Here is a 25762-nt window from a genome sequence, read left to right as displayed (position 1 = left end):
TTCTGTGGACTCCTTTCATTCTCAATTTCCTTACTTTCAAGGAGACAAAAGGCATCACTCTTAAGCCAGACACCACTTCTCTGGGCTCCTCTCATTTCCCTCCCAATCTTCTTACTCGCAGTCACTGAAGTTTGAAACCTACTAAGCACTAGGACTTACTTTAGTTGGTAAAAGAAAAAGAAAAAGAAACTTTAAAAGCTAGTAAAGGCACAATTTCAAAAGTTCAAGATTGCTATGAAGGAGAAATGACAGAAAAAACAAAGTCGTAATAACTTGAAATTGTGGTATTCTAAAAATTACCATGCAAGGCTCATGAAGCAGGATTTTGGGAGAGAAATTGAGCATCAATGCTCAGTAAGAGACCACCCATAGGAAGACCCCTTATTCAAAGTCACTGAAGTAATTTAACACAAGCAAATTTAACAGATCCTATATCACGTGTTTTCCCCAGCTTTCTCCTATTTCCACACACAGGTTCAAGTTCCTCCTATATCATTCCATTTCAGAGACAGTTCACAGATGAAGCAGCATGGGCGAGCATCATATGATGGGATTTTTGTTGCTTCACCTGTGAACTGTTTAAAAAGTGTGTGGAAACGTGTGACAAAGTCTAAAAGCTGGAGTGGATTCTCAATATCTCATCCCCAAAATAAGTCAGTGCATTAAAAACTCCTTGCAGGTTTGAACTAAAAATGGAACCAGCACATTGGAGAGGTTCATTAAAGTTTAGATAGAAATCTGGGGTGGATTCTTTGTCTCCAGCCCCTAAAATTGGTCTAGTATAATAGTGAACTCCTTGATAGTTTAGTCAACAACCTGGCGTGGATTTGCTGAACACAGGCCTCAAAATAAGTTCATTACATTGGATAACCCCTTGAAAATTTAGACTGAAATCCAAAGTGGATTCACAGTACCCCATCCATAAAATAATCTGGCACATTGGAGAACCCCTTGAAAGTTTAGACTAAAATATGGAGTGGATTATCTGGACCCACCAATACCCCCACCCCAAAAAAGCCTAGCACATTGGAGAAGTACATTAAAGTTCAGACTGAAATCTGGAACAGATTCTCTGGACCGAACTTTTAAAATAGGTTCAGCACATTGCTCTTATTGAAGGTTTGGACTAGAACTTCAGTGTACTCCATTCCCAAAATAGATTCAGCACATTGAATACTTTCTTGAAAATTCAGACCAAAACCTGGAATTGATTACCGGTAATTAAATCACAAATACAGGAGCTAGCCACTGGTTAAAGGTTAAAGAACGCTGCCTCTGGGATTATGAAATAAGACTGCTTTGGCAAACACCAAGGAAAGAACTCAAGGTAGAGGGACAACATAAAAGATATCACATGAAAGCACCTTTGACAACCACATCCTAGTGATAGTTGCTATAGAAACCTTAATTACCTTTATCCTTTCTTGGTCCCTAATTTTTATTTATAGACAGAAGCCAAAATAATTTTTAATGTGTTATAGGAGGTTGATGCATCTTTCTTTTCAAGTTTGCAAGTGTGTTGCTTTACCACAGTCTATAAATACACCCAATTTCGATGGAGAACAAGGCCTTAGAAAGTTCTCCTGCAAATCCCATGGCTATTTTTAACACCTCTTTAGGGAACTATGTTGTTGTTGATGTAGTATTTCACTTGAAAATCCCTATACACACATTACAAATAATAAATAAATCACACTGTGTAAAAGCAGATGGGTATTTCAACAGTGTTGTCTGCCAGGTATTTCATGTTTGATTGCTAAAGCTCATTGCAGTTTACAATGAGAGATAGTTTTGCATGAGTTGTAAGATTTTGGAAAAGCTGGATTTTAGAACTACAATTCTCAGAATGCCCCAGCCAAGTTCTCCAGAGGAATAGATTGAAGGATGGATTGTGTGATGGAGTTGTTTGGTTGGTCCTTCCCATTTCCTTTTAATTATATAAGAAGGCAATTAACATCTGCTAAGTCAAGGATAGGCAAATGTGCAAGTGTTGCAACCAATGTATCAGTCCCTTTGCAGATTACAGTTTGGGATAACAAATTTCAGAATTTTTCAACCAGCATAGAAACCCCATGGGATTTTGGAAAGTGTTGTGTTTCCCAAGTTCTGGTATAGTCCAGCATCCTTTCTTCCAGGTTTCTCTAAGAAGTTAAAAAGAAGGGTAATGGATCTCGCCCATTATTTGATTCCGTATATTAAGAAGCACACTACCAGCAATTAAGGGCTATTGATAAATGTGGTTACCATTCCTATAGACAGTCCAATGCTTTCTTGGTTTATCAGGTTTATCCATAGCTGTTGATATCAAGGATGTCCACCTCTCTGTTTGATTAAGCAAACATAACTTTTAAGCTTCCCTTGGTGGTCCTGTTATTGAGGAGGGGCCACATGGATGGATGGGTGGATTGATGCAGTTAACTGTTTTTCATCAACTACACTGTAATTTGTATTGTGATTTATTATCTTGTGGATGTTCCTCTGAAAAGATGTGTTCTGCTAATAGAAATTGCTGGCATTGCCAGAGCCTGTAAGTAAGTGGATAAGTTGATAACTTGACAAGCATTTTCTCTTCCCCTGGGGCGTGTAGGCTTTCCAAAATGAGACTTTCTAGAAAATCTAGAAATGAAGACTTAGAATCATAGAATCACAGAATAGTAGAGTTGGAAGAGACCTCATGGGCCATCCAGTCCAACCCCCTGCCAAGAAGCCAAAGCATGTTGTTTTCTTCCAAATCTTTCTAAATATAGTCCAGGGGATCAAGGAATCCCACATAAGTGCAACATGGGTCTTGCAGTGGCATGAGTCATTCTGAAGGAAATCTTCTACTGACCTTCTGCCATATGTTATTCTGCATCAGTAGTCCTTGACATTTGCACAGCCTAAACCCAAAAATGCACCTACAACTCACATAGTCTCCTGGGATTCCCTGGGCTCTGAAGCCTAAAACAGTAGCATTTCCAGTCTCTGCTTTGATCTAGGACAGGCATGGGCAAACATTGGCCCTCCAGGTGTTTTGGACTTCAACTTTCACAATTCCTAACAGCCATTAGGCTGTTAGGAATTGTGGGAGTTGAAGTCCAAAATACCTGGAGGGCCAAAGTTTGCCCATGCCTGATTTAGAAAAAAGGAAAACTTCAATTTTTGAGCAAGCGAAAGGATACGAAGCTGTCTTCGCTGCTGCCATAATAAGCATTGTATCCCTCCCCCAGATCTTTAGAAAGGCCACCAGAAATGGAAACAGCTGCCCCAGTTCTCCTCTTGTGAACTGGAGTTACAATACAGTCCTAATTTTTAAGGCTCAAGGGCACTTGCATGAGAAGCAGTCTACATACTGAGAAGGAGCAGAAAATGATTCAGCCGTGAGATAACGTCTGGCATCCTGTTAGGGACATCCACAAGGGTAACCGCATTATGGCTGCAAATTGAGATTTTTGGGGGTTTTGTGGAGAGAAGAATTCACTACCTTCTCACACAATGAGGTAAACTTTTGTAGGAATCATTTTCCATTTAGCAAAATCTGCTCTTTCATGGCCCTTCGTGGTTGATGGAGGGCAATGGACTTTGGAAAAATATTTGCCTATGTCCTTGTTTCACTGACGGTGGGAAAACAAAGGGATCAAGATCTACAATGGAACCTGTTTTTACTCACAAATGCCCTCCAGAAGATGTAGGGGTCATTTGCATTATTTTAGGAGATTATGTCCATTGTGTCACAGGATGTGCTGATATGTGAAGTGATTTATAGTTTCCAAATCACAACTTCCCTGAACCACTGCAAGCGGGATAGCAAGTGTTCCAGAAGCAAGGAAAAATATAATACAGCCCTTTCACAGAAAAAACACGCTTCAACCCATCTATCAGCTGAGTCCAACTGCCAGTATCTGACCTTATTTGCACACTGTTTAGCAAACTCACGGATTCATGTTTTCAACCAAAATATTCGGGGGCTTTAAACTTTATAGTTACAATATATTAAAATGTACAATCAAAATATGTAGGCCTACTTTCAGACTTGTTCTTACAAATGATCAAATCCTCAGATAGACATATACAGAATAAAGTCACGTACGAGAGAGAGATGGATTCTTTCATCCTTCTTATATAGCAATGATGGGCAACCTTTTGCGCTTGGTGTGTCAAAATTCATCAAAAAACCTGGGTGGTATATCACTTTGAGAAAAAAAACCATAATTTCACAATATATATAGTTTAAATAACAAAAATATATAATTGTAATATATAACTGTATTTAATAAATCAAAAACTATTTACTACCATTATTTCCATATACAACAATCTATGGTACCTCTTGCAGTTTCCACGCTGATTTCTCTCGGTTGTAGTTTCAATGTAGTCATGAATAATGAATAATATAATAATAATAATATAGTAATAATATAATAATATGCTACAATAATAATAGAATTATATATATAATTCCCATGAAGTAAACAACAAAACCACTGGACCAAAACAACCAAATTTGGCCACAAAAGACATAGTCATCCAATCAATCTGCATGCGGCAGCGTGTCAGCAAAAATGGCTAGGTGTGTCAGTGCTGACACATATGTCATAGGTTGGCCATCACTGTTATATAGCCACCTGCTGATAGGTCATCAGTAAGGGACACTGGCTGATGCAACCCCTTTGCAATAACCCTCACATGGTTATGACTCAGCCATTACCACACCCATTAGGTATTGCATCATGACTTTCACTACCCAAGTGCTATCAATATTCCACATGTTCATCAAACAGCATTTTTTTTTCATGACTAGAAATGTGGTGACATTTCTATCTAACACATTGCAGGTCCTTTTTGCACCCAGACTTGGTCCCTTATATGCCTTAAACAGCCCAGCCCTCTCCTAAAATGGTGAGAATGCCCCATGCTTCCAACATGGGGGACATTGGAAACCAAACAAGGTTTTGAAAAAATGGTCAAGGCCAGATGCAAAATGGCAATGCCATCCTCCTGGATCTCCTCTTTCCAGATCTCCAGAGCTTCTGGAGGATGACTTTGTTAGACCTCTGTTTATGCTTCTCAGATGCTTCTCAGCCATCTCTCACATGCCCTACCACTAAATGGCTATGAAGCGGCCCAGAGGAGGAAAGTATGGAGATCGTATCACAGTTCCGACAGGGAACTATAGGCTATAGGTCCTGGTTTAGGAGAGCAGCAAAGATGTAGCCATTACCAGAAGTATGCAGACTCCAGCCATTGGACCATCTAACCCAATATTGTCAATTCTCACTGATAGCCATTCTTCAAATTTTTAAGCAGGATTCTTTCCAACCTTTACCTGAGTAAAGGTTCCTTAGTGGTTGATTTCAAGTACAGTAGAGTCTCACTTATCCAACGTTCGCTTATCCAATGTTCTGGATTATCCAATGCATTTTTGTAGTCAATGTTTTCAATACATCGTGATATTTTGGTGCTAAATTTGTAAATACAGAAATTACTACATAGCATTACTGCACATTGAAATACTTTTTCTGTCAAATTTGTTGTATAACATGATGTTTTGGTGCTTAATTTGTAAAATCATAACCTAATTTAATGTTTAATAGGCTTTTCCTTAATCTCTCCTTATTATCCAACATATTTGCTTATCCAGCGTTCTGCCGGCCCGTTTATGTTGGATAAGTGAGACTCTACTGTATTAACATATTATACATATTACATATTAATCCTGTTTGAGATAATCCTTCTAGATTTACATACTGTAAAATAATCCCTGTGGTGGTTGGAAATGAAAATGTTGTGTATGTGTATGTCCTAATATAAAAATTATATTTAAAAAATAAATATTTCAAGTATTAACCAGTCCTCAGGTTGCAAAGCCTTCAGGTTCAGACAAGATTGGGAGTATTCAGAGTGGGAATCTCCTCTGATGCTTTGCCATGCCACAAAGGAAAGCAAACTTCCCCAAGCAGCAATATTTGGGGGAAGAGATGGAGGCAGGTGTTTTGAACGATGCAGCAAGACTTATCAATGCTCCAGAGCTTAGCAACATTACGTTTTTGACTTATAATTCTCAGAATCTACCAGCAGCTATGCTGGCTGGCAGATTCTTGGAACTGTGGTCCACAAAAATAACCTTTTCTCCCCAAGCTTGCATTTTGTACACACATTTGTGTACGCTCCTATGGTGCTTTGCCTTGGGTAACAATATGTTATAGATCAAATCTGTATATTTTGAAGGATGCTGGTGGTTGCAGGTTCAGTTTCCCCAGAAGTGTAGCCCGGTCCTGGTCTTTATTCCTCCTCATTTTGTCTTGTTTTGCTTCCTGGCAGTTCCTGTCCCAAAGGGTATCTGTGTCTCAGAGCAGGTGGAAATCCTGACCATGGCTTCACAAGCTTCGACACTTTTGGCTGGGCCTTTCTCTCCTTGTTTCGACTCATGACGCAGGATTACTGGGAGCGCCTCTACCAACAGGTAGATGACTCATTTGGCCTCATTTGAAGCCCTTTATAGTCTGTTTATAGTCTACTTTTGAAACTGGGGGGGGGGGGGGAGCGAAGAATGTTCAAACATTACTTAAAAGTCTGGAGTTGGTTCCATTATGTTTTCCTTTCACGACTGATAAAAGTCAGTTCACAGACTCCCCTAGGCTGTAACACCACTAGCCATGTTGGCTAGGGGATTCTGAGAACTGTCACCCCGAAATAATGGCCAATTTGATAGATCACACAGTGTGTTAAAGTGCTGAGCTGCTGAATTTGCGGACCAAAAGGTCCCAGGTTCAAATCCCGGGAGCGGAATGAGCCCCCGCTGTTAGCCCCAGCTCCTGCCAACCTAGCAGTTCGAAAACATGCCAATGTGAGTAGATCAATGGGTACCGCTCCGGCGGGAAGGTAATGGCGCTCCATGCAGTCATGCTGGCCACATGACCCTGGAGGTGTCTACGGACAACGCCGGCTCTTCGGCTTAGAAATGGAGATGAGCACCAACCCCCAGAGTGAGACATGACTGGACTTAACGCCAGGGGAAAACCTTTACCTTTTTACCTTGATAGATCAGGGGTTGTATATAGCTACATCTCCATAGCCATCTCTCCAGATGCTACCCAAAACCCTCACCTTATAAATAGCATATATCTCTCCCTCCAATGCAGCTATTTCCACATTGTGAGGGATCACGGGAATGGTCATGGAGGTGTCCATCTACATCTGTGGGTTTAATGCTTAAAGATCAGATTAATATGTTCTATTTGGGAATTTGTAGATCCTCCAACATGACTCCATGGTCAACTTCCAAGCTGAAGGATCTAGAGATTTTTTTTTTAAAAGGCAGTGTCATTGCACAGTGAACTCGAGGATGTATTTCCTACCAAAAAAGAGAACTGTGTGCTTCCATGCATCAGCAGAAACCTTAATAAGGAACACAAATTACAAATTAAAACTCATAAGAAATCATGTAGTTACTTGGTTAACCTAGATGCGTTCAAAGTTGCCGTATCAGATGAACCATATCCCAGAGTATTGAAGGAACTTGCTGATATACTTAAATAACTATTTGGCATCATTTTTGGAAATTGTGGGAAATGAGTGAGGAGACAGGGGATTGGATACAAACAAACATTGTCCCTTCCTTTTTTTAAAAAAAAAAAAGGGGGAAAGAGATGATCCAGGAAACTACAGGACAGTCAGCCTGACCTCAATACCAGGAAAAATATTAGAACGGATTATGCAGGAGTCTGTTTGCAAGTATTTTGATGACAATGCAGCGATTAGTCGGAGCCAGCATGGGTTTACCAACAAATCCTGCCAAACTAACCTTATATCTTTTCTGATTGGATCATTTAGTTAATAGATGGCAGAACTGCTGTAGATGTCATTTCTCTGGATTTCAGCAAAGCGTTTCATATGGTCTCTTATGACATTTTGATTAGCAAAGTGACTAAATATGGAATTGATGGAAATACCATTAGGTGGATCTATAATTGGTTGGAAAACTAGCTCTTTAGTTCTCAGCAGTGGCTATGCTTCAAATTAGGAGATGATTTCAAGTGGAATTCTGCAGGTTTCTGTCCTTGGATTAACACTGTTCAATGTTTTAATTAGTGATTTAGATGATGCGGTAGAAGGAATCCTCATCAAATTGGTCTTTGATGCAAAACTGGGAGAGGAAACTGACTCATTGGAAGATAGGAATAGTATTCCAAAAGACCTTGATAAACTTGAAAATTGGGCTGAAATTAGTGAAATGAAGTTAGAATAGAATTAGATGCAAAATTCTACATTAAGGACGAATGCATAGATAGAAGAATGGGGATACTTGGCTCAGGGGTGATATATGTGAGAAGGACAATGGGACTATTGTTGGTCATAAACTGAACCTGAGCTACTAGTGTGATGCTGCAATAATAAAGAAAAGTACAGTAGAGTCTCACTTATCCAAGCCTCACTTATCCAAGCCTCTGGATTATCCAAGCCATTTTTGTAGTCAATGTTTTCAATATATCGTGATATTTTGGTGCTAAATTCGTAAATACAGTAATTACAACATAACATTACTGCATGTTGAACTAATTTTTCTGTCAAATTTATTGTATAACATGATGTTTGGTGCTTAATTTGTAAAATCATAACCTAATTTGATATTTAATAGGCTTTTCCTTAATCCCTCCTTATTATCCAAGATATTAGCTTATCCAAGCTTCTGCCGGCCCGTTTAGCTTGGATAAGTGAGATTCTACTGTACCTCCCTTAATTGAATCTTTGTTTCCAAGTAAAGGGAAGCAATAGTTTCACTATATTCTGTGCTGTTCCAGCCTCATCTGGAGTACATTTAAAGGCTATAGACAAGTTGGAGTGAGTTTAGAGAACAGCAATAAGGATAATAAGACACATGGAGAACAAAAGATATGAGGAGAGCTTGAAGGAGCTGTGTATGTTCAACTTGGTGAAGAGAAGACTGAGGATTGACATTATTGCCCTCTTTAAATACCTCAAAGGTTGCCATGAAGAAGTAGGTGCAGCTTTGTTATCTGCTGCTTCAAGGAGTAGAACTACATCTAGTGGTTTTAGTTACAGTAGGGAAGATTTTGAATGAACATTACAAGGAACTTCTTGATAGTTACCTAGAGAGGCAATGGTGTCTCCTTCTCTGAATGTCTTCAAGAAGATTCTAGACACCCACCAGCTGAGACCCACAAGTAGTAAGAACATCAGCCCTGGCCTTGTCTTTCTCAACTGCAGAGTATGCCTGTCCTGTTTGGCACAAGTCTGCCCATGCAAAGCAGGTGGACATAGCACTGAATGAAACATGCAGAATCATCACGGGATGCCTTAAACCTACACCTGTTGATAAACTCTACAAGTTAGCTGGCATTGCCCCTCCTGACGTGCGACGGGAAGTTGCTGCTAATGGTGAGAGAAAAAAGGTCGAACATTGTGAAAGCCACCCACTGCATGACCATCACCCTCCTCCCACCAGACTCAAATCAAGGAAGGGCTTCATGAGAACCACCACTCCTCTTGATGTTCCTCCAGCAGCAGCAAGGGTGTCCCTCTGGGCAGCTAAACCTGGCAATTCTAACTGGATGGCCCCCCAAGAGGGTCTTCCTCCAGGGGCAAACCAAGAATGGGCAACTTGGAAGTCCCTGAACAGACGGAGTGGGCAGATCAAAAGACAACCTGGCAAGATGGCACTACCTGGAGGAATCCTCCACCTTGTGTGACTGTGGAGCAGAACAAACAACTCCGCATATGTATGCTTGCCCACAATGCCCTGCCTCATGTACAGAGGAGGAGTTGTTTAAAGCTACAGACAATGCGGTTGCTATTGCCCGCTTTTGGTCCAAAACTATTTAGTTGCTTGTGATTTCTTTTTTTTTTCTTTTTTTAATTTTATTTTTATTTCCATTATTTGAAATGTACAATGCTTTTGACACGAAATAAATAAAGCTGGGATATTCTCTAACTGCAGATCCTAACATTGAGCATGAGATAGGATTTTTTTTTCTTTTTAGTTATTATTATTTTATTGAGTTTTCAACATTAAATACAGTAAAAGTGGAGGAACAAAATGTGTTGCAGAAGAAAAGAATGAAACATAGCAGAAAGGAGAAATAAAGAGCAGGGGACGGGGAGGGTGAAAAAGAAAAGAAAAAAAGGTGGTTCGACTTCCCATCCGTCTTTCCAGGATTTTGATGCCCATCAGGCCCCTTCTAACCCTACGGTTACATGATTCTATGGTGCTAACTCTGGAACAAATGGTGGTTGCTAGCATGGTGTCAGAACAGGATTCTAGGTGTTTATTTTGGGGTAAAGACCACAGACTTACAGAATTTTACATGGTGGGAACAATTAAATGAATGACTTCGTTGGTGCATATTGTTGGTGAGATTTGGAAACAGAAGCTAAACATTGTCACAATTGGGAAGATCAGAAATCAGTAGTAGAATCCATGCTTTGCATACAGAAAGATACATACATTCTGGAGGCACTATATAATCCCAAGCCCATGTTTCTTATAGTTTATTATTTGGCTAACAATTTCTAGTCTTGTTAGTTTTGTTGCCAAGCACTTTTCCCAAAGCTTTGTTCCTCCTTTCTTGAAGAAGCATACTCTAATTTGCTAAATTGGCACATCTTTTCTATTATGGCTACTGGGCATTTGTAATAGTGACTGGTGATACCTCATATCTGTGGAGTGAGGGAGCCACACTGATATTAGTCTGAACTTTAAAGATGATATCCAAGATCTGAACCAATTTAGAGGACAAATTTATAAGCCTTGAGAAAATGTGGTCTTCAAAAGTTTGGACTAAAACTCACAGTGGGTTCACTGCTGCATTGGGACAAAAGGCATCAATTGCTTAGATCTAAAAGATGGTCTAAGGTTATCCTGCCTCACAGTGATAACATTGTGAAAAAATAAATGTAGTAATAATTTTTTTAAAATAATGATAATAATAATAATAAAAATATCTATCTAATTTTGTTGTTCCAGACCCTTAGATCTGCTGGCAAGATCTACATGCTATTTTTCATGCTGGTCATCTTTTTGGGCTCCTTTTACCTGGTCAACCTGATCTTGGCTGTGGTGGCCATGGCATATGAAGAGCAGAACCAAGCCACAATCGCTGAGATGGAGGCAAAGGAGAGGAAGTTTCGGGAAGCCATGGAAGCACTGAAGAAAGAGCAAGAGGTCTGTCAAAATTCCTAGGCAATGGCCATTCCCTTTCATGTATTAATAGTTCTAGATATGCTTGGACTTGGGTCTTTTCTGGGCATTTTATATATTGTTGGAAAGAAAGATGGTGGCTGCAAGCCATCTGCCACCAGTGATTAGCTATGGATCCTAGAAGATCACCATTGTGACCTCTTAAAAATGATTAGATAGGGATTGAAATCTGTCATTGAAGGAGTTTAGAACCAATAAGGCAAAATGAGAGATTATAGAGGATCATTTAAAAACCGGGGTATCCTTCTATCATGTATTCAGAAATGAACTTTGGCCATGGAGCACCATTCAAATGCATATCATTTTGGCCCAACACACTGTAAACCTATTATGCTACTTATGGCTAAGTTTATCTGGACTTGTAATTGTACATGGGTAATTAATAATGGTGTCTAATTACGATATTAAAAATTAATTTTAAAGAAACAAAAGAAGCACATCAGGATAATGGGACCTGATCTTGCATTCATATTCTCTGTGTGCAAAGCCCATTTGGATCTCTTTGCTGAGGACAGTTGTGGCTCCTACCTGGAATATTCAAGTTTAATATAACGAAGCATGTTTTAGTTTCTACCCCAGTTCCTCACCTCGGTGTAAGGAAAACCTGAAGGCAATATTTGACATGAATTCTTCACAAAGAAGTGAACTCACTCTCATTTTTTCGTATTCTGGCCAATGAATGTATAATCCATGGCAGGGGTCCCCAAACTAAGGCCCGGGGGCCGGATGCGGCCCTTCAAGGTCATTTACCTGGCCCCCGCCCTCATTTATAATATAATATTTTTATATCCGTTTTAATAATATAATATATATACATATGATATTGATAATATTATCATGTTATACAATGTAATACTAATAAAAATACCATATAATAATATTAATTACATGTTATATATTACATATAATATTACAGTATAGTGGTATAGTTCAATATCTATATATATAAAAGAGTGATGGCATCACGGCAATTCACAAAACAACAAAAGTACAGGCCCCCCAACCTAAAAATTTGACAACACAACCCATCATCCACGCCTCAAGGTTGATACAGCAAAAAGAAAAGAAAAATAAAGTCCTAATTAGAGGGAGAGCAATAATTTTTTTTTATCCAATTGCTGCCAGTTTAGAGGGCTAATCTCTGCCCACTTGGTTGCCTAGCAACCAAGGGACAGCCAGGTTTCAGTTAGGGGACAGGCCGATTTAGGCCTCACTTAGACTTCTTCCACAGATTATCTAATTTGCACTGGATTATATGGCAGTGTAGACTCAAGGCCCTTCAACACAGCTATATAACCCATTTATAATCTTATATTATCTGCTTTGCACTGGATTATCTTGACTCCACACTGCCATATAATCCACTTCAGTGTGCATTTTATACAACTGTGAAGAAGGGGCCTCATATAATCCAGTTCTAAGCAGATAATTTAAGATTAGGAATATACAGTAGAGTCTCACTTATCCAACGTAAACAGGCCGGCAGGATAAGTGAATATGTTGGATAATAAGAAGGGATTCAAGAAAAGCCAATTAAACATCAAATTAGGTAATCGTTATACAAATTAAGCACCAAAACATCATATTATACAACAAATTTGACAGAAAAAGTATTTCCATGCACAGTAATGCTATGTAGTAATTACAGTAGGGTCTCACTTATCCAACACTCGCTTATCCAACGTTCTGGATTATCCAACGCATTTTTGTAGTCAATGCTTTCAATATATCGTGATATTTTGGTGCTAAATTCATAAATACAGTAATTACTATATAGCATTACTGTGTACTGAACTACTTTTTCTGACAAATTTGTTGTCTAACATAATGTTTTGGTGCTTAATTTGTAAAATCATAACTTAATTTGATGTTTAATAGGGTTATCCTTAATTCCTCATTATCCAACATATTCGCTTATCCAACGTTCTGCCGGCCCGTTTATGTTGGATAAGTGAGACTCTACTGTACTGTATTTACAAATTTACCACTAAAATATCACAATGAATTTAAAACACTGACTACAAAAGCATTGATTATGAAAAGGCAGACTGCGTTGGATAAGCCAGAACATTGTATAAGCGAATGTTGGATAAGTGAGATTCTTCTTTAATATGAAATAATTACTGGGATAGAATAATGCAGAACAATATAATCTCTAAAACCAGGACAGTAAATAAACAGGGGAATTCCACACAGGAAACAATCAGGGCCAGCTAACACCTCCCAACAAAAAATTCACTCAGGGAGGAAACAGCCAGGCTTTAAAGCTGCAAGGCCATTACATCCTAATCATTTTTCCTAATTGCAGCATTCATACTTGCCTCCAACAAAAAAAAAAACCAATCAGAAATATTGTATATTCACAACCTTTAGGAAATAATATCCCCTGATGGCGCAGCGTGTTAAAGCGCTGAGCTGCTGAATTTCTGGACCGAAAGGCCACAGGTTTGAATTGGGGGAGTGGAGAGAGCCCCCACTGTTAGCCCCAGCTTCTGCCAACCCAGACGTTCGGAAACATGCAAATGTGAGTGCATCAATAGGTACTGCTCCGGCGGGAAGGTAACGCCGCTCCATGCAGTCATCCCACATGACTTTGGAGGAGTCTACGGACAACGCCGGCTCTTCGGCTTAGAAATGGAGATGAGCACCAACCTCCAGAGTAAGACACGACTGGACTTAATGTCTGGGGAAAACCTTTACCCTTTACCTTAACTACCACCAATTCCTTAATACTTTATTTCCCATACCACCATGTTTCGCCACAGCAACGCGTGGCCGGGCACAGCTAGTAGTAATATATAATGCTAATATTGTGCCATGCTAATAATATAATATATTGTATGTACATACAGCTGCTCTGAGTTCCCTTCGGGGTGAGAAGGGTGGGATATAAATTTAGTAAATAAATGTAATAAATGAATAAATAAATAATTTTAGACTTAGGCTCGCCCACTTCACTTGAAGGCACACAACAACAACAACAACAATCCTAATTAACTTGACTATCTCATTGGCCTGATAGGTTTATGTTGGTTAAAATTGTTTTCATTTTAAAATATTTTATTGTTCTTTCATTGTTGTTGTTTTGCACTACAAATAAGACATGTGCAGTGTGCATAGGGATTTGTTCGTATTTCTTTTTCAAATGATAATTTGGCCCCTCAACAGTCTGAAGGATTGTGGACCGGCCCCCTGCTTAAAAGGTTTGAGGACCCCTGATCCATGGTATAACAGAAAAGCCCGTAAAATTCAATTGTATTTTATTAATAGTTAATACAATTATGTTTTGAGCATTTCCAGGCATCTACACTGATGCTCAGACTGTTTTGCAAGCATTTCCCTTCCCCTTTTAGCCCTTGGACTGAAAATCTTCTGGTTACCATTCGGGTCAGAAAGAGTCCAGAACAAGGATATATTGAAGCAAGAGTCAAGTACCATTTAGCTGAGTTATGATTCTTCGATCCATGTGGCTCAGTTCTTACAGATTTCTGTTTTGTGGTGGTAGTTTGAAGATGTCTTAAGGCCTGGTTGCAAATCTTTTGCTGATCCAGACAGATCTGTGTGTTCTTAGACACTTGCAGGATTTTTTCCACTGCAGGGGAAAGACAGATAGATATCCTTTGTAACAGCTGTAGTGTAGGCTTTTTTTTTTTTTTGCAATAACCCATTGCTTTTTGTATTTTCCCTTCTCTTCTACATACTATCTTTTTCATTTTTCTCCCTGCCAATACATGAATATGCCCAGATATTTACAGGCAACTGACATCTTCTTGCTGCCTACAGGGATTGGGATCACAAGATGACTCAAAGTAAATTATTTCAATAAAATGTGTGAATTTTTAGAACTGAAGGCCACCACTCCTCTGTCCAGATCTGACATCCTTGACAGAAGGCCTCCCAGCCGTGATTGAAATACTTCCAGTAAAGGAGAGCCAGTTTGTTGGACAATGACTCTGGTTTGAGAGTTGGACTATGGCTCTGGAGACCATGGTTTGAATCCCCGCTCAACCATAGAAGCCAACTGGGTGACCTTGAGCAAGTCACAATCTCTCATAGGAGGGATCAGGAAATCTTCCTCTGAACAAATCTTGCTGAGAAAACTCCATGATAGAGTTGTCTTGGGATTTCAGTAAGTTGGACACAGCTTGAAGGCACACAACTTCAAAGGGAAGAAGAGGCTACTGCTTTCCATGGAACACTGTCCTACTGCCAAAGTAGTTATCCTAACATGTAGAGCCAAAATCTGTTTCTTTGCCATTTCCACTCATGGGTCTAGGTCCTGTATTCTGGAGCAAGAGAGAGCCAATATGCCATTTTCTGCATGACAGCCTTCAGTGTATTTGAAGACACTGTGCCTTTAGAATTTGTAAACAGCTGCATACAAAGTGGGCCAGTGACTGGTGTCTGAGTTGGCCTTATGCGGTATGATTGCCCCCCACCATGCAGATGACGGCACATTGAAACCAGGCTCTCCTATGGAGAATAGTCTGAGCTGCAACATTCTATTTTCCATTCTTCCAAAAATGAAGGAAGTTTATGCAAATCAGGTCATTATTGGGTTGTTGTATGTCTTTCGGGCCGTGTGGCCATGTTCCAGAAGTATTCTCTCCTGACGTTTCACCCACATCTATGGCAGGCATCCTCAGAGGTTGTGAGGTATGGATAAACTAAGTAAGGAAAGGAAAGAATATATATCTGTGTAGAGTCCAGGGTGTGGCAAGAGTCCTTTGTCACTGGGAAGCCAGCATTAATGTTTCAGTTGATCACCCTAATTAGCTTAGTTTATCCATACCTCACAACCTCTGAGGATGCCTGCCATAGATGTGGGCGAAACGTCAGGAGAGAATACTTCTGGAACATGGCCACACAGCCCGAAAGACATACAACAACCCTGTGATCCCGGCCATGAAAGCCTTCGACAACACAGGTCATTATTATTATTATCATTATCAGGTCAGGGGGCTGGGCTGTGGCGCCAGCTGTTGAGCAGCTGCAATAAATCACTCTGACCATGATGTCATGAATATGAGGTCAGCACCCATCAATTAAAAAAAAATAGCCCCTGCTCGTTGCTGACCTAGCAACCCGAAAGATAGTTGCATCTATCAAGTAGGAAATAAGGTACCACTTATAAAAGTGGGGAGGCAAGTTTAACTAATTTATGACTTGGAATGAGGAAGTGCCATCAGAGTGGATGATGAAGCAGCTGCTCCCCCTGTGGCCAGAATCGAACATCCCCTCAGGAGAAGGTTAAATTGCCTCTGCGTCTGTTTGTCTCGGTCTCTGCTTAATGTGTTTATGGGCATTGAATGTTTGCCCTATGTAATGTTTGCCCTTCTCACCCTTCGGGGTGAGAAGGGTGGAATATAAATACTGTAAATAAATAAATAAATAAATAAATAATTACACACACATGTAGGTATGGTATGTCCAACGTGTTGTTGATCAGATTGTTGAATACCTTCAAGTCCATATTATAGCAATCTAAACTGAATATATCACAGGATTTCCTTGGCACGATTTGTTCTGGGATGTTTGACCACTGTCTTCCTCTGAGACTTGCCCAAGATAATCCAGTAGGGTTTTCCATCCCCAGATGGAGGTTTGAACCATGGCTTCCAACCTGCAAACCATTACACAAGGTTGGTTTCTATGAATACATGAATGGCAAGTACCACAGTGGTGTGGGGGTGGAGTCTCATTTTCTTGAGGCTTTTAAGTAGAGGCTGGATGGCTATCTTTCAGGGGTATGTAGCAAAATGGGGTTGGACTGGATGGCCCTTAGGTCTCTTTGATTCTCTGATTCGGTGCTGCCATTGTAAAGTAGAACATCAGTCCATTAACACCTTGAATCAGGAGGAGAGAGAAACTGGGACATTCTGTAATCCACTGAAAAATGGTTTGGCAAAAGATTAATTAGAACTGTCTGCCAATTCAGAATAGTTAAGTAAGGTATATGAACTTGCCCCATACTTCTCTACCCTATCCCTCTCTTGTTTCCTGGATCCATAGATGGTAACGTTAAGTTACCATCATCTGCATGTTCAAGAGCCAAATGACATTGCTGTTAGTGTCCAAACATTGCGGTGAAGGCAAAGTTCCCAACCATGAGATTCTGCTTTCTGTGTAATCTCTGCCTCTCCCAGCAAAGCCTGTGCTATTTCTGCTGATGCAAAATAATAATAATTTTTTACCCCACAAAGTGACACAACCTGCTGTGATCAGGGATCCAGAGTGATAAACACAAATCATGGGCTTTGAAAACAACAACAACCCACATATATAATACACAGATAAGATGGACTTTTCTCCTCCACATACCTGGGCAGCATGCCTCTCTGCCTCTGTTATCTGGAGGAATCATGGCAGGAAAAGCCTGATAACACCAAGAGGTGCTAGAAATGGATCTGAAGCCTAGTTCAGGGTGTGTGTTGGGCACAGAGAGAAAAATAATCAAAATATTACAGCAGAATCTGGAAACAGAGAAGGAAAAAAAACTCAGCCGTGATCGTGCAGAAGGAAACCACTAGCTGAGGTGGACCAAAAAGATCACATTAGGGCAGAGGCAAGCCTTTCTTTTAATTTGTGTTTTTTGCACCAAGCTGTCCACTGTCCACAATGAGGTAGCAGACTGAAGCCATGCAGTTCTGGTGTATACCACTTTGCTTCCAGGGAAGATACATTTCCATCTCACAAATAAATTTTAGACCATCTTTCCTCAAAGATAAAAGTTCTCTCCAGCTTTTCAGTCCCATCACTAGTTTTATCTTTGGAGCAGGCTGGTATAGAAACCAGCAATCTAAAGCAATACAGTCAATAATAATGATTGATGATGATGATGATGATGATGATGATAAAAAACAAAATATGGATTGTCAGTGTTGCAATCCCAGGTGACAGCAGGATTGAAGAAAAACAACTGGAAAAGCTAACAGGATATGAGGATTTAAAGATTGAATTACAAAGACTCTGGCACAAGCCAGTCAAGGTGGTCCCAGTGGTGATCGGCACATGGTGCAGTGCCTAAAGACCTTGGCCTGCACTTAAACACAATTGGCACTGACAAAATTACCACTTGCCAGCTGCAGAAGGCCACCTTACTGGGATCTGCACGCATTATTCACCAATACATCACACAGTCCTAGATACTTTGGAAGTGTCCGACATGTGATCCAATACAACAACCAGCAGAGTGTCTGCTGTGGACTCATCTTGTTGTGTTTCAAATTATTATTATTATTATTATTATTATTATTATTATTATTATTATTATTTTATGACACAGCAAACAAGATAGATATGCTGGATTTCGTATCACAAAATAAAATAATAATAATTTGAAACACAACAAGATGATGATTATGATGATGATGATGATTATTATTATTATTATTTCTTATCTGCCTCTCCTCATGGCTTGAGGCGGGTGACAGCATAGTTAAAACACATAATCATTCATAAATAAATAGTGGTACAATACATATATTCAATGGTAGAGTCATACTTTGACTCTTGCAATATTTGTCCCTTCCAGACATGAAATGTTTTCCAGATAGGCAGCCAAAGCTTGCCGACATTACCATTTGTGTTGCAAATGCCAGAATTCCTAAGCCAACATAATCATGGCTAGGCTGTCTGGGGAAAAGGGGACTTGTAGTCCAAAAATAATGATCCCATGCTCTGGAGCAGGCATGGGCAAACTTGGGCCTTCCAGGTGTTTTTGACTTCAACTTCCACAATTCCTAACGGTCCACCAGCTGTTAGGAATTGTGGGAGTTGAAGTCCAAAACACCTGGAGGGTTGAAATTTACCCATGCCTGCTCTCGAGGAAATTGATTTTGCTGATTGACAGTGATGGTTATTATGGGCCAATGATCCCATACCGGTTGACAGCAGTTTCCTTTTGGGCTAATCAGAGCCATTGTATTACTCTCTCTGCCCTGATGCTCTTGGCTTATGGTCGATGAGTTGTTTTATTTGTACAAGGACAATATTGGCAGCGTTTAAACATCTGACCCCCCTGCCCTTCTCCACTATTACTCCACTTGTTGAATAATGGGATACTAATGGCTGTTTGAAGTTGGAAGATCAATAAAGCAAATCTGGAAAGAATGCTAATTAACTCGAACTAATGGTGTGGGCTGCAAAGAATGAATGAAAAGCCATTAATTTCCTCCTCCTTAAATCATGGGACTATCTTTGAAGAAGATGATCATTGTAATAATAAAAAGCCAAACGTTTATTTGTAACAGGCGTTCTCTGTACTTGCCACCAATTAGCACATGACAATAGTGCAAGATGTTGAGAGTGGCTTGACATCTATGTATTTTCTACACATGGGCCACTGATGCCCTGAGGGAAAAGTCATGGTCTTCCAAGGTATTTTAGGGGGGATTAATGTGGATTAATTTAGGGGGGGATTCTAGAGTTTTCCACTTTGTTCTTCAGTGCCCCTTCCAACCCAGCCTGGATATTGATCCCTATTGCAGAACAGTCGACAACTGACCATGAGTCTTGAAGGGCTACTGCAGAACTTTATAGAGCTGCACCTTCAATTGTTACTCTTATCATCCTCTTGATTTTTTTTTTTTGGGGGGGGTGTCAAAACCTATTATTGCCTCTCTCACAATAGCAGCTTTTAACTAGAGGGCATTTCAATATACATTCTGGATTATTATTTTTTTGGCCCAGTTCTCATCTTTAATAAGCCTTTTTCTGATTTTTCTGTCATTTCAGAGGATGAGGGATTTGATGGGTTTCAAAGTAAAGAGTCTGTCAGTGTTAGGAAGGAATTGCAGCCAAATGAGGCCAATGTTTTGGATTCCTGTACTCGTTCCCAAGCAACAGGAGAAAGTGAAAGACCCATATTTCTTGAGAAACAATCTTTGGCTGATGGGTAGTTTTCAGTAGAAGCTAGATTAGGCTTGAGAACAGAGGGAGTGAAAAATAGACTAAGTAATTAGACACTCTAAGAGAATCCATGATAAGACCTTGAAACCCAGGCCTAGGTGCATTTAGCATGACCTCATGTCTACTTGGATGGGCTTAAATTAATAAAGGCATGTTGGCCTCATGCCTTTCAGAGACAACGTTGTTATAAGGGATGGCTCTCCTGCCTCTGCTCTCAAGTTCATTATTCAAGTATTCTCAAGTTTCCTGTTCTGGTTCATGCCTTTGTTTCCTTGAAGGGTTTACCTTGTTTCTTGTTTATGGAATTCTGTTTGAAGTACTGCTGTGGATTTTGGTTCTCTTGATTTTATGTACCTTGGCATTTTTGGACTACTGCTATTTTGTATTTTCTATTCTGCTGATCCCTTTTTCCTTTTTACCTGCTTTCTTCAATAAACATTTTCAGATAGAACTTCCGGGCACTGGTGTGGTGCTGGGTAAAAAGGTGTTTCAGTGTTAGAGTGCAACATAGACTGTATCTTCTCTAATAGCAGGGCCATCTGAATATCCGAAATGGAGGGCTAGAGAGAAGAGAGAAGTCAAAATGTTCCAGTACTTAAAGGAAATTAATCAGAGAATTAACCAGATGACAAGAGGAGGGTAATAGTTAAGACTGTGTTGAGTTGGAAGAAAATCTAAGTGATTGATAGAGGAGCCCCAGGGAAAGAGAAGGTAACCAGGGAGTGAAAACAGACTGAAAACTGAGGATGGTTCCTATACCTTGAATGACTGTGAGGAAAGGAGAAAATCAGCAGGTGTTGGTTGTCACACAAGATCAAAAGCAACACCTGCTGAAATTCCTTTCTGTAAGTGATATCTTCTGAGTTAGAGGAACATAACTAGAATCAGGAGATGCCCTAATGCAAAATTTGTTTTAGTAAAAAAGATGATGATGGGAAGTTGAGGACATTTTCTCTTCCTCTTTCCAGTTTGAAATTTCCTATTTAGACATGGTTCTCCACCTACGATGTAAAAACCCCACTTCAAATGAATTCAAATGAAATAAGGATGCAGATAGCATTCAAGCTCACAAATTTCCTGGCTTTTTGTAATTCATTTGACTTCTTTCAGTTTCAACACATGTTGGATTGGGGGTGGGATATCCCATTTGTTTGGAACTTTGAATGAAATGAAAATAAACAAGGGTAATTCTAGATCCATGGCCATCAAATACATAATTAAAGATAGTAACATAAATTCTCTGCTGCATTTTTTTCTTTTTCCCTCCCAGGCATTAGCTCGCGGAATCGATTCAATATCTCTCAGCTCATTCGAAATGTCACCTTTGGCATCAAAAATTTCCAAAGAACGAAGGAGCAGGAGAAGAAGGAAAAAGTCCTCAGGGGCGGAAGATGACGGGGAAGATCAAAAGGGCCCGAAATCTGAATCAGAGGATGGCCAACGAAGGATGGTTAGTCTTTGCCCAAAATGAAATGAAAACGTGTATGCAATTTCCATAAAATAATAGTAATCTTGCTACATGAGGAAAGGTTTCCATCCTAGGCTGGATTATTTGGATCAATCCAATCTCCAACGTAATAGCTCCAGATTCTATGTTTTGCGAAATATTTGGAGGTTTTGGTCCCAGTTACATTAATTCAAACACAACTGTTCCGTCTTTGTAGATCAATGTCTGGATTGTAGAGGATGCCCTTGTCTTTTACAAGGTGTTACTTTACATTTTATTTATTTATGTCAATTGTATCATACATCATTCTTTGAGTCTCCAGACTTGTTGAGATTTAGGTCCCTTCTATACTGCCATATAAAGTCATGATTATCTACTTTGAACTGGATTATATGGCAGTGTAGACTCAATTTAGCAGATTATGTGGATTATCTGCTTTGATAATCCGCTATGATTATTATTTAGCCTCCAGGAATTTATTGCAGTGGTTAAGGATAATGAGAGCTGTAGTCTGAAACATCTGGAAGGACAAAGGATCTCAACCTCAGATTTAAAATGATATTCCTACCTCTTATACCCACTGGTTGTCGTCCTCTGGTCTCTTTCTAACTCTGTGGTTTTGTAGATGGGAAATAAGCAAATGCATGATTCCACAGTTACAGAAATCATGAATTTATCCATGTTTACCTATGTTATAGACCTTTCTATATTACTTCTAAAAGTCTAACCCAAAAACTGATAGCAGGTGAAGTGTTTCTATTATTGGTTTTTATTGCTTTTTGTTGAGTTATCTCCCTCTATGAGAGGAGGCCGATATACTTTGACAGGCAGTAGCACCTGATGGGTTCCATGAATGGATGTTGAATCCACTCTGAGGTTTAGTCCATCCTTGTTAGAGGTGCTGAGCCCAAACCCACTCCTCGCAAACCCCCTTTAAACCAAGGAAATGTTTACTGCCCTGCTGACATGCGATGCATCAGTTGCCACAGTTGAGAAATATAAGGACATGATTTCATGTTGAACATATTGTGGATAAATGTCATTTGTTTCCTTCCTCTTGGTCCCTTCTGTAAAGGACAGTGAATGATGATCCATCCTATATTCAAAGCTTTGAGTCCAGTTTTCCAAAAGACCATGCTGACAAACATATCAGATGTACAGTAGGAGGACCACTAATTTGTCTGTTGAGAATGGGAAAAGCCTTTCTTTGAATTGTTCCTGCCCTTTGGAACAGAAGACAGGGCTAGTCCTGATTAAACATTAGTCTGACTCAGTATGAAGAGTTTCCGGTGTTCATATCCACAATCCCACAGAAGGAACCTGTGGATGACACGTACAAAAGAAGAATGAGCTGCCACGCATTTATGAATGATTACTCAGCCCCACAAAAAATACTGAGCAAGAAGCTGTATTAATCCCCCTGTTCCCTATTGCCCACTTCTTTCCCCAGACGTGCCAACCCAGAGCTTCTCAAAACTGTCAGATTAACAAAGGCAGTCTATGTAAAATCTCAGCATCCTTAATTGTTAGTGCCAATCACAGTTGTCACACTAAAAGTCTGCAAAGGAGAGACACAGACATGATCAATAAATGACAAAAGTCACATACACCACTATGCACCCAGAATGATTCCTTTGTATGCGTGACAAAGGAATTGATTTGTTTTGTTTGGTTTCTTTCTGGGTTTCACGAGAGAGGTGGGGGCAGGAGAGACTTCCCTCCTGTTTAATTGACTGCCTTGCCTTGCTAATTACAAGATTGTTCATGCCAAAACAGCAGAGTGAGCTGCTGTGGTCGGAATCGATTTTGGCACACTAAATAGAAAGTGTCAGAATGAATGCAGAGTGAAGCAACACTTTCCTCGATGTGTTCCTTCAGCGGATGAGTCCTCTTTTCATCTCGCATTCATGCATTTGTCATGTACAAAGAACATGGCAAGGAGAAAGGCCAATCTTATGATACATTTTCTGTGCAAAAGGGTGTTCGGCACCTTTCAGAAGGAATTGAAGCCAAGTTGTCTTAGTCCAGATAAATCCTGACCTCTTTGCTCCCCTAATTACACTGATGAGAAGAGTCAACTCCAATTATCAGTTCACAGAAACCAGATTGTTTGCCCATTCACAATTAGAAATATTTCCTTATCTTTCTCTGTCATTTTTGGCCAGAATCCTATAGACAGTTTACAATGACATAACTGCTAGGTGCTTTCAAAGTTTGTATAAGGAGGTATTCTGCTTCTCCTTATACAATGTCTTTGTGTCAGCTGCTGAAGGACAGCCAGAAGTTCCTAGGTGCTTCTCCATTCTCAAAATCTCAAAAATGTGTAATACTGGAAAAAATATGAAACTTATCATTTTGGGGATTTTGAGGTATAGTGACCCAAAGCAGATACTATGCTATACAATAGGTTGTATACAACCATATTGCAATGACAAAGAAATACTTTTTTTTACAAAGTCTGTGGAATGGTGAGAGGCATGGATTTGTGCTGAAGAGTAAGCTTGGATTCCTGGCATTCCACAGATACAGTAGAGTCTCACTTATCCAACACTCGCTTATCCAACGTTCTGGATTATCCAACGCATTTTTGTAGTCAATGTTTTCAATATATCATGATATTTTGGTGCTAAATTCATAAATACAGTAATTACTACATAGCATTACTGTGTATTGAACTACTTTTTCTGTCAAATTTGTTGTATAACATGATGTTTTGGTGCTTGATTCGTAAAATCATAGCTTAATTTGATGTTTAATGGGCTTTTCCTTAATCTCTCCTTATTATGCAACATATTCGCTTATCCAACGTTCTGCCAGCCCGTTTACGTTGGATAAGTGAGACTCTACTGTATTGCAAAATCCATTTTTTGAAAAGCATTTCATAGATCCTTGTGTCTCTTGCCAGCCTTGGGTCTCTCTGTAGTATCACATTTCATTGATTCAGTACTTGTGTTGTGTATCAGGTGTGAAGCTGGAGAGAGACTGAGTATCTAAGAAACTAAGGATATAAGGAACCCAATATTTGGAAGGGGATTCAATACCGTATAGGAGATCTCTACCAACCAAATACTTCCAACGTATGTTTAATTTTTAGGATCATGGATGTTAAAGCTCTACTCGTTTTCCTATGAGTCATGTTTTATTATGGTATGTCTGAAGTATGACAATCTCAACTTAGTCATCTCTAAAGGCAATAACTGGGTTCAAAAAATGTTAACCAGAATTATTATGATTTAAAAATATGATGCTAGAGTTACACATTCTCCACAAAGTGGGTAGATCTGTAAAATTTTACTTCTTTCCCCACTCATTCCTGACTTTCTTTCCACACCCTCTATGGGCCCTTCAAGACTGTCCTAGGATTTACTTCTGGCTCAATGGAAAATTCCGTGAAGCGCAAGGCCAGCCATGGAAGTGTCTTCAGCTTCCGGTTGCGCAGCAGGGACATTGGCTCGGAGGCGGATTTTGCAGACGACGACATTAGCACCGTGGGGGAGAGTGAGAGCCAACGTGGGTCCTTGCTGGTTCCAAGGAACGGAAGGCGGCTGAGTGTGCAGAGTCAAGCAAGCCATAGTTCCCCAAACTACACTCACAATGGCAAGAGGAACAGCTCCGTGGATTGCAATGGTGTGGTTTCACTGATTGGAGGCGGAGGAAGCCCAGACCCAACGACTCCAACAGATGTGCTGTTGCCACCGGTTACTATGGACAAACCTGGAACCGATGAAACAGTAGGTTTGCTTTTATTTTTGCCTTGCATTGGGATTCTCTATGTCTTGAATCATATTAGTAACCCAACTAGGGTTGATCCATTGAACTAGTTAGATTTACATATGTATTGACTTCCAAGTCAACTAAGCATTTAATATGTATCTTCTAGTTCAGGGGTCTCCAAACTTTTTAAACGGGGCCAGTCCACGGTCCCTCAGACCGTTGGAGGGCTGGACTAGAGTTTTGTTTTGTTTTTTTAAAAAAACTATGAACAAATTCCTATGTACTCTGCACATGCCTCATTTTGAAGTTAAAAAAACAAACAAAACGGGAACAAATACAGCCTTGATGTTAACAACAACAACAACAACAACAACAACAACAACAACAATAACAACAACAAAGAGGGTTGGAAGAGAGCCCTTGGGCCACTGAGTCCAACTTCTTCTGCCTTTGTGCACCCAAAGCACAAGAAAAGCAACCCTGACAGATGGCCA

At 39.8% G+C, this 25762-nt stretch overlaps 1 protein-coding gene across 7 annotated transcripts in view; it reads left to right on the top strand.

The window, feature by feature from the left end:
- scn5a (sodium voltage-gated channel alpha subunit 5) overlaps positions 1-25762 on the top strand; it is a 329714-nt gene that overhangs the window by 167722 nt on the left and 136230 nt on the right. For all 7 annotated transcript variants that reach the window (XM_062957813.1, XM_062957812.1, XM_062957809.1 and 4 more), the window contains 4 exons: positions 6301-6442; positions 10964-11161; positions 21378-21557; positions 24905-25285. In XM_062957813.1, the coding sequence (XP_062813883.1) occupies positions 6301-6442; positions 10964-11161; positions 21378-21557; positions 24905-25285 (901 nt within the window). The remainder of the gene's footprint in view (positions 1-6300; positions 6443-10963; positions 11162-21377; positions 21558-24904; positions 25286-25762) is intronic.

The sequence above is a fragment of the Anolis carolinensis genome, chromosome 6 (genome assembly GCF_035594765.1).
Source record: "Anolis carolinensis isolate JA03-04 chromosome 6, rAnoCar3.1.pri, whole genome shotgun sequence".
NCBI lineage: Eukaryota > Metazoa > Chordata > Lepidosauria > Squamata > Dactyloidae > Anolis > Anolis carolinensis.
Note: the sequence above shows the minus strand (reverse complement) of the source record. Positions and strands in the feature narration are given on the sequence as shown.